General features: G+C 34.5%; 1 protein-coding gene across 5 annotated transcripts; it reads right to left on the bottom strand.

The window, feature by feature from the left end:
• Window positions 1–2,811: 2,811 nt before the first annotated feature.
• Window positions 2,812–7,272, bottom strand: LOC146922084 (oxoglutarate-dependent flavonoid 7-O-demethylase 1-like). 5 transcript variants are annotated; one of them, XM_085715201.1, is made up of 5 exons: window positions 7,110–7,266; window positions 5,652–5,908; window positions 4,595–4,842; window positions 3,948–4,272; window positions 2,812–3,261 (listed from the first exon to the last, which is right to left on the bottom strand). In XM_085715201.1, the coding sequence occupies exons 2-5, from the start codon at window positions 5,880–5,882 to the stop codon at window positions 3,013–3,015; spliced, it is 1,053 nt and encodes a 350-aa protein (XP_085571327.1). In that variant the 5' UTR covers window positions 5,883–5,908; window positions 7,110–7,266; the 3' UTR covers window positions 2,812–3,012. The 5 variants fall into 5 exon arrangements, with proteins under 5 accessions (XP_085571327.1, XP_085571326.1, XP_085571328.1 ...); XM_085715200.1 differs by having other exon boundaries at window positions 5,652–5,913; window positions 7,110–7,247; XM_085715202.1 differs by having other exon boundaries at window positions 5,652–5,902; window positions 7,110–7,237.
• Between the last annotated feature and the right edge of the window lie 2,757 nt (window positions 7,273–10,029).

The following is a 10,029-nucleotide window of genomic DNA, read 5'->3' as shown; positions in this document are numbered from 1 at the left end:
CTCAATATTGGGTTTTATAGTATCCGTAAGACGTTTGATAAAATGCTTTTTTAGAATTTATTTATTATTATTCGCATAATTTTCACCTCCGCCAGTGTATGTGTTGTGTACTGAATTTACAGGAGGGATAAAGTATGATCTCTCATCGACAAACTAACCTCTTTTAAACTTTTCGTATGTTACGTCTCATTTTTAATGGTAAAAGATCACGTTTTGAGTATACCTTCTTATATGAAAATTACTCATAAAAGTATCTATTCTAGTTCTTTCTCATATCCTATTTTTTATATAACTCTCAACTTGAGATCTTCAAGTACCAATAACGATTTTTTTATTGTATTTGTAACATCCCGCTCGTCAGCTAATGGAAATTTTATCTGATAAATGTATCAGAGGACTAAGATTCATGGAAAGCAAGTATGACGAAAATGTTAAGTACGAGGGAAGCTAATATTATGTGGTATCAGTTAAATATGGACTTGTGTATCAGTGTCAGGTAAACACGTCTGAGACGAAGGGCATTTAAGTATTTGCGCGCAAGGGAGTATATAAGTGGTTTTGGCACCAAAATATTCATTTTCCCATTTCACTTCTCTCTCTAGGTTTTGGAAAAACCTTTCTCTCCCCCTTCTCTCTAAGAATTTCGCCTCCCTCTCCTCTCTAAGTCATCCAAACTTCTTCAATACATGATCAAGCATGGCTTAGCAAGCAAGAAACAAGAGGAAGCATGGATTTAAGCATGGTTTGGTGGGAAAAATGGTGGATCAAGAATGAAGAGGAATCTAGGGTTTGAGCTTGGATCTTGAAGGAAAGCAAGAAAACATGATTAGATGAGTTCCATAGATAGTTTACCTTCCCTTGGTTGTGTAAATTCATGTTAGAAAGTAGTGATTTATGTTTATGAGAGGTTTTAAACCTTAATGTACATTTGATAAATTCTTGTCAATTACATGTTAGTTTGCCATGAAATATGTTTATAAATGTATATATATATATATATATATATATATATATATATATATATATATATATATATATATATGTTGCTGGATGATTATGGTGCATTGAAGGATTAAACTGGACAAGTTTTGGGTCAAAATTGGAAATTTTGTACCTCAGACCCGAAGAGCCACGCTAATAGCGAAATCTACGCTAATAGCGAAATTCTCAGGATGAGCCACGCCTCAGCTGAGCTATTAGCGCAGCTCTTTGGACTTGGCCAACTTGCTTTGGCCTGTTGGCCCAGTTCAGGGTTCGTGGTGCATTCCGAAGCTTTTCTTTCAACGTTTTATAACTTTATAACTTCAAAACAACCTCTAGGCAATGCACATAACATCAAACGATTCTTGAAATGAAAATCATGGCAAACTTAATAAGAATGGCAAGAGTGAATCAAGAGAGTTTAAGCCGATATTACTCGGGTAGCAATGAATTAAGAAAGGGAATGAATGTAGAGCCTCGACATAGTGTTGAGAACTAGAAAAATAGCATGAATGATAAGTATGGCAAGTATAGGATATGAATCCTTAGAATGATAAGACGCGAAGTGTATTCTCTTCGCTTATGATCAAGTATGTATATGTTTAGCTTACGTGTATGACAAGACCATGACTAATAAGTGTAGGTGGCATGTCTCTTGTTATCCACATCAGGGGGATACAAGGGGTTCTCATGATGGGAATGGTTCAAGCCGTAAGGGACCCACATGTCACTGAGTAACAAGACGTAGGTGCTCGTGTCTCTTGTTATCCACGCCAGGGGGATACGGGAGGTTCTCGACCTAAGGGGAACGGTTCAAGCCGCAAGGGACCCGCACGACACCGAGGGAGTCCGATGTACGTACATCGGTCATGTATGGGATTGTTCTCGGGGTTACTCCACCCTGGACTATCCGTAAAATGAATCAAGATAATGTTTGTATGTTCAACGCTAACATAATGAATGAACTTAGATACGTTTATGCATGATATGAATATGATTATGTTATGATATGTAGAAAGATTCCATGCACGATTATGGTTTAGAACAAGAGCATTAGATGCTATAAGACAAGTGCAAGTTATGGAATAGAACAAGTAAAGAATGTTACACCGATGACGACCTTAGGATTCCCCTAATCGTCCGGTTTAGAATCATGTTATGATATGTTAAGCTTAGGTCTCGATACGTAGAGTGTATTCTTGGCAATGCGGTTTTAGATACCCCTTGACCGCCATGACATGTATAGGAAGTGAAGCCTATAACAAGTAAGATGAGCCTATGACGGGTCTAGTATGCACTACCGTCTAGGAAAGCATGACCACACACGTATAATCAACCGTCAGGTTGTATTGTAGACACGTGGTGACCGTAGGTTTCCCCTGAGGTTACCTGTAGCCTAGGATTTAGGGGAACTCACTGAGCCATTATGTCTCATCCCAATCCTTATTTGCTTCAGATATCAGGATGGCGTAGCAAGCTAGTAGCCGAATGGATGTTGCGACAAGTGTTCGTTTGTACCCACTGCAGGATGGAGTGGATATTCAAGGATGCATCTATTATATTTTAGAAAGTTGAGTTGTGTTATTATTGTACGAACGCACTTGGTTGTATAATATATTCATTCGAAGATTTATTGTTGTAATTCTTTTTTATGTATCCAATACTAAACTAATACACATGCTAGACTTTCTAGATACGTCTAGTATGAGTGTTACAGTATTAGAATAAATTCTAAACTTATTATTATTTTTTTTTGACAAAAAATTCTAAACTTATTATTTTTTTTGACAAAAAATTCTAAACTTATTGTCTAATAAGCTAGAGCGCAGATATTTAACACCACACACATGACACATGTGATAATTTGTTGCCAATAGTTGGGGAGCTCGACTAAGGGATATATTGTCCATATAGTTTGAGATTACAAATTTCAATTTCTATCATATTTATAAATCCAAATTATTGAATTATTGTACCTTCGCTACCTCATTATTGAATCTTGTCCTCTGGTACTTTTATCACATACCATTCTCAATCTTGGATTCTCATAAGATCAAGGCATGATTTCCCTTGTAGCTTGCGTGAAAAGTATACACGGTAGTAATCTTCCACAGTAAGTGTTTTGAACAATGCAGGCCTTTCAAGAGTAACAAGACTTCGTGTTGGACCTATAACTTTGCTTATTTGTGGTCTATGAAATGCTGCAACGGAAATCCTCTCTTTTTCGGAGTTAACAGTTGCTCGATGTTCAATACTCCGATAAATTCCATTGGTCAGTATCTGCACAACTATTTAACATGAGAACCTAATACTCTTAAACTTTGAAGTGCATTGTAACTTGGCAAATGTTATTAATCAGTAAATCACCATTTTTGTTTGTCAAATTAGATAAGTCAGACAGTATGGTATCTTAAATGAAAGAAATAACAAATGTATACCTAAAATTGAACATCATCGATCGCATTAGATCATTTGGGAGAGTCAATCTTGTCTTTCGAATCATCTCGAAGAGACTAAAAAGATGAATGACTTTCAATTTCAACATACTTTTGAAAATTTTATTTTCAAAGAAAAATTGAGTACAAATTGTTTTCTCTGTCCTTCAAGACACTTAAATAGTAATTGACTTGTTATTGTTATTGATTCAAATTAAGGTGTTAACTTCGCCAAGATCAGACGATCACACCATATCGATTGTTAGATCAAGATCAGAAGATATAGATTTCAAGCTTGCTATTTAGTTTTAAATCAAATCAAAATTTGCTTTAAAATTTGTACCATTACCATCTAATCTTGGTCGAATTACAGAGGTGTGTGTGTGTGTGACTAGGATTTTCATAATTAAATGTAACATTGGCTTTATCTTCTACCTGTGCTCACATTTTATTTTGATTCATGCACACTCATAAGAACACATAAAAGAGTAAATTAATAAGAGAATGTATGACTAATTTTCTATAAATTACCTCCAAAATATCTCCAACGTTTATGACAAAAGCATTGGCGAGTGGTTTAACAGAAATCCACTGTCCATCTTTTCTTATTTGGAGACCTTCAACGTCATTTGCTTGTAGTAGGATAGTTAAGGCATTCGCATCAGAATGAGGATTGAGTCCAATGACATTTTCTGGTTGCGGACAAGGAGGATAGTAATTCATCCTAATTACTTGACCTCCATCTTCAAATAATGCTAGCATTTCATTTGGTTCAACTGTAAGAGCTTTTGCCATATCTTTGATGATTGTGATGCAAACGTTTTTCAATTCTAAACAATAGGTGTCTAAATTATCTCTGCAGTATGAAACAATGGGTTAGAGTAATATAATTATAATCACTCGAGTGGGAGAGTGATGTTTATTGTAGTTTAGAGGAAAATAAGTGGTTAACTAATATTGTTACAGTGGTGCTGTAGCACTAGATCATAGTCGAATTTAAACATATTGCTTTTGTTTCGCGATAGGATATTTAGTGCAAAATATTGTCAAATATCGGCTATAGCAGCATTGTAGCACCGTTGCATGACAGAATCTGAACATATAACTATGTTTCGCGATCTGCACTTAACAACATTGCGGCTAGCAAACAAAGACGAAGTTAGAAAAGGAATGAAAACCTGAATGGTTGAGGAATATTTGGATATAAGCGGGGATTCGTTGCATAGGATGGAAGAGTCGTAGTGTAGAATAAATCTGCCCATTCTAACTTTTGATTCTCAGATACGACAAACAATTGACCAAACCCCTCCATATCCTCTGCAGTTTGTCGAAATTTCTTCTTCTCTTCCACCGGAAGACTTAAGAACTCTTGAACGCCTATCTTCACATTTTCCACCAATGAAGGATTGACTCCATGGTTAATCAGCTGTAATCAGTTTCGATTTTATAAATCTCGCAAAGTTAATAAAATTGTAGTATAATGATTATATTTTGGTTGTTAAGAACTAAAGATACTCTTAATTACTTTTATTCTTCTTTGTACTACATCTTAATACAGTGGTGAACTACATTAACCTGAAAATTTTCCCTAGCTTTCATTCACTGAATCTGTTATACAGGACTGTATTTTACTGCTGAATTAATTTGTAGACAGTTGTAGAAAATTACTACAAAAACTTAAAAAACTTTACATCCTCTATTAAAATTTAATCAAGACATGTGGAAGCATTTAACTAGTTTTACCATATTTAATTATTAGTTACACCTTTGCGATAAATGGATTTGAACCTGCATGATTTTTTTTTTCTATGTTCTAAAGCACCTAACAATGATATTCACACACACTAAATGCGGTGAAGTGCGGAATTGAAGGTTCGAACTCGCACCCTTGCATATCTAATGCCTTTGCGGTGTTTTTTTTTTTTTGGTGTGCGACTAATCCGGGTCATGCGTATAAGCATGTGCACTGGCCAATTGTTGTTCCTTCAGGAATCGAACCCGGTATTCCCTGGTTACGTCCTTGGAAGGAGCTCCTTGCCAGTGGAGCCCAATCAACTTGGTTGCCTTTGCAGTGTTTTATCATCTGAAACTTTCATGGTTTATACTTTTTATTATAAGAATATAGTTTTAATGAAAATTGAAACAAAGAACCAACACAAGGTGTGCCTTCAGTTTTGCTCCCAAAAAAGTAATTTAATGAACTAAAACTAGCATTATGATAACTCTAGTTCAAACCTGGAAGAAGCCCCATTCTTTACATGCTTGATCTAACTTCTCTAGCTCAGTTGCATCTTCACACAACAATTTACTTAGGTCAATAACTGGGACTTGTTGTAATGGAGCTGTATCTGATAAATCAATAGGGTCTTGATTTGGTTGAAGGTATTGTTCTGGAACTTCTATGTTGGGCTGCTTTGCGAGTTCTTGTACCGAAGGCACCAATAATGAGGTTCCCAATTTGGACATTTTTCTTCAAGTGATGAATCCTGTTTCTTAACTTGAGAGTAAGATTTTAATTGCATGTACTCACTAAATTGGATTGGACTCAATTTGACTATAGTATGCTCCATTTTTAATAAACTATGTTAGCAACTGAATAATTATTCAAGTGAAGTTAGTATATATGATAAGGTGGTGCACAAAAGAAAAGTGATATTATATTTTATGGAAAATGCTAACAAATGTTTTTGGGTACTTGATGAGAAGTTTATTGAGGAATCTTTATTTTAGAAATTGTGCATTCATTATATTGAAACTTAAAAAAAAAAAAATTGACGAAAAAAGAAATTTTTTTTGATTTTTGCTTCATTAAACTCACTACTTATTTTTATTGTTGTCTTCTTAAGGGTACTTGTTAGCATATTATAGTGGGGGTATTGATTGTTTACTTGATATGTTGGGATTTGTGTCGGCTGCCTATAGTTAAATCAAAGTCATTGAGAGGGTTGGGTAGTTCAACTAGATTGAACTAAGTTAAAATAATTGGAGGTATGTAGTTCAAGTTTCAAGCATGAAGTTTGTTACTTTTCCGTCCCATTGTAAATGACCTAATTTAAAAATGTGTATTGTTCATATAATATATTTTGACCCTATTTTTCTACTAATATATAAAGATAAAATATAATATATAAGATGTTGTTGGATTCATCTCGAGTAATATTTTTAAAATATCAAATTTCATAATTTTTTTCTAATAAATTATTAAAGATTGGCTAAATCACAACTTTCTCAAAGTTATGGAGTCAAAAATACTTTTTTTTTTTTTTACATTCAAAAGTACATTTAAGCTAATCTATTATTGGCTAAATTGAATTAACTCAAAGAGTATTTAGCTAATTCAAACTCGTTATGAAATTAACTAATTATTCTCTCTTTTTAAATAAATTAGATTCCATTGAGACACATTTACCGAACGATCCTTGTGTGTGTTTAACATGCATTACATCAATAGAAAATACCAAAAGGCCAAATCAATCACTACAAATCAAAATCCTTATATATTAAAATACCATGCATTTTAACACCATCAAGAAAGTTTATGCCAACATAGATCTCATAAACACATTTTGAAAACAAAATAAACAGTTAAGTCTTGATTTATATTCAACCCCAATATCAATTCATTTGTAACAACTGTATACACAATGGAAAATTGAACAGATGTATGTCAATGAAAAATGAGATATTTCTTACATTAATTAGCTTAAGATAGCTTTGAATTATGATTTGGAACACTACTCTGTTAGATGGAGTGAAACGCTTGAATGGAAAACTATTCAAGTATGAGTGTATGACTATTTGTTATTGGTGAAGAAAGAAAGACAGACCACGTTTCTTCAAGGTGCGCGTTAACAACAAAAATGTCACCTAATCATTTAAATAATAACGACTATACATTACTTGGATTATTACTGAATTGTATTTTTCCGGGGTTCACGACCCACCGTTCAATAGAGATAAAACATGAATGTATTTATTAAAGATAAACTTATTTTAAAAAATAATAATCATTGTTACTATCATTTTATATTAATATAATACTCTTCTGTCAATAAAAAATCTAACTATAATACTCCATTTAAAGACTAAAAAAAATATTTCATGCTTTTGTTTATAATATGTCGAAGTAGTTGTATCTAATAATCAAGTAATTGAACTCAAGTAATTAATGAATTCCACTGTGCTGAATTGCTCAGGGAAAACATATATTTGATTTCTAGATGTACAAACTTTTGGTCAGACTTTGATTATCTCGCGGCTTGACCCCAAATTACCAGAACACACATCCCTCTGAAAATTGCTTACCTTCTGACTGAACCCCCAGACTACCGGAACACTTTTCCTCTCTAAGTTGGAGGGTTAATACAAAATAAAAATGAAGTGGTTGTATGTAATTGTCATCTTTGAAATATCCTTTGAAAAAAAAAAAGATGTTTTAAAATTTGAACAAGTTGAAGGGAGAGATATTCAAAACCATTTTCCTTGTACTATGAAGGGGAAAGAGCGAAGAAAGGATAGACTTATTTTGTCTGGAGCACCGGAGAATAAAAGGGGTAGAGATTAAGAAAAATGATATTTGCACGGTCATTTTTGAAATAATTACGCTACAATTTTATTTTCCTATTTTTTTATGCAAAAATACTAGAGAGAGAAAGATAACGAAAGAGAATAAGAACAAAACATGAATTTGAGAAAAAGTTTTTTCAAAAATAATTGTATAAATATTAATTTCCATCCATCAGAAGCAACCAACCAACAACACCCAGAGAAAAATCTTGAAGAAGTCTTAACCCAATATATGAAGACTTCTCAGAGTAACATTGATGCCCTCTTGAAAAATTATGATGAATCTCAAAGAAATATTGAGGCTTCAATTAAGAACTTAGAGACATAATTGGGCATATTTCTACATAACTCGCTCTCAATGTAGACGCAAGAAAAGGGATGTGCAAGATGGGTGTGAACAGGAAGCGTGGTCCAGAGAAAATGGAAAAGACAACTGATGGTAAAGAAGTGCATGAGAAAAGAAAAACAACTCCTTTGGTTTCACAATCCAAAGCATCAAAGCAGAAAGTTGGAAATGATCAGAAAATGCAAGCACTCTTAGAGCTGATGAAGAATATAAATGGAGCGAAGTGGTGGAAGAAAAGAGTCGATAGTAAGGGAAAGAGTAAAGAAGAAAAGTATACGAGGAAAGAGGGAAGTCTAGAAAAAATATCCACCGAGAAAAATATTGTCGTGCCATCATATATATGGCACGGTCGTGCCACCCTGACCAGAGAGGCACGCATGACTCGTGCCAAGGGGGCGCACGGTCGTGCCAGTCATGCAGGTAGCGAAAACATGTTTTTGTGTTTTCGCGCGTAAAGTACCGTTTCAAAATCTGTTTTCGACCTCAATCGCACCAAACACTTCCCAAACACTTAGACCAATGATACACACTCAAACACATAGTTTCCTAACTCAAAACAACTTACTCCAACTCAAAAACATAGTTTCCTAAAGTTCCATACACTATCTGAAAACCCTCTAGTCTGCTTATTTGAGACATGAAACCTTTTGGAATATGGAGGCGAAGCTGGATATTTTGCATTCGATCATCACGAGAAATACATTTTGATCAATGATTTTGGATAATTGTATGTTGGCTGCACTTTTGGTAAGACAAATATTCAAGTGTGATGTTGGACACGATGTTCCAACATCCTGGCACGGTTCAGTGTGCCCTGCACTTGTGCCATGTTTTATGCACAAATTATCTATTTAAAGAATCCACGCCTTATTTCTTGTTGGCTAAGTTGTGTGCTTATTAGACAGAATCAGATGGTTTATCAGTTCCTAAAGTTGTGTCAACAATTTAGGAAGCTTTGGATGTGTTTGGTTTGTTCCGTATAATGTTCCTACATTTTAGGGCTTTCGATATTTGTTATTGATTCTTGTGAAACGGATCACCGTTTGTTTGTGGATTGTTCTAAAGCCCAACAAGAAGTTATAACCTGTATTTTGCTTCAGTATATAAACGAGACTACAAGACCTAATTCACCATTCAAGCCATCATTGAAGTTTAGATCTTTAGGGTTTTAAGTCTGTTTAATTGTGAGCCTTTCGTGTATCACCTTGATGCATGTTAAGGACTAATTTTATTATGTTGTAAGTTTTCATTATTCCAAAGTTGTGAAGCAAGGAGCTAGGTAGATTGTGTACTACACCAAAGTTGTGAAGCACAGTGTTAGGTAGTTTGTTTGAAGGTAACTTCATTTGTTTATTTGAGTTTGTAATCTGATAATCACAGGGGCTATGTTTGATTGTGGGATGTGAGATGGGATCTCAGATCTAGGAGTTCCTAGGTTGAAGTCAATACGGGGAGGTCCTAGGTCTAGAGTTGTAAACGAGGAGTTTGCTGTGAAACTTAGAATAAGGACTACACTAGTGGATTTCCTTCCTGGCTTGGTAGCCCCAGAGTAGGTAACGTTGCACCGAACTGGGTTAACAAACTCACTGTGCCTTTTACTTTCTTGTCTTTTATTTTGCTTTATTATGTTTATGTCTGTTAGGTTAATGTTCTAAACATCTTATTCAACATCCGTAATTTGTGTCTGGTGTTGGAACATCG

The sequence above is a fragment of the Medicago sativa genome, chromosome 5 (assembly GCF_051527215.1).
Source record: "Medicago sativa cultivar Bolivia chromosome 5, Bolivia_mono, whole genome shotgun sequence".
Classification (NCBI taxonomy): Eukaryota; Viridiplantae; Streptophyta; class Magnoliopsida; order Fabales; family Fabaceae; genus Medicago; species Medicago sativa.
This window is presented reverse-complemented; position numbering and strand designations above follow the sequence as displayed.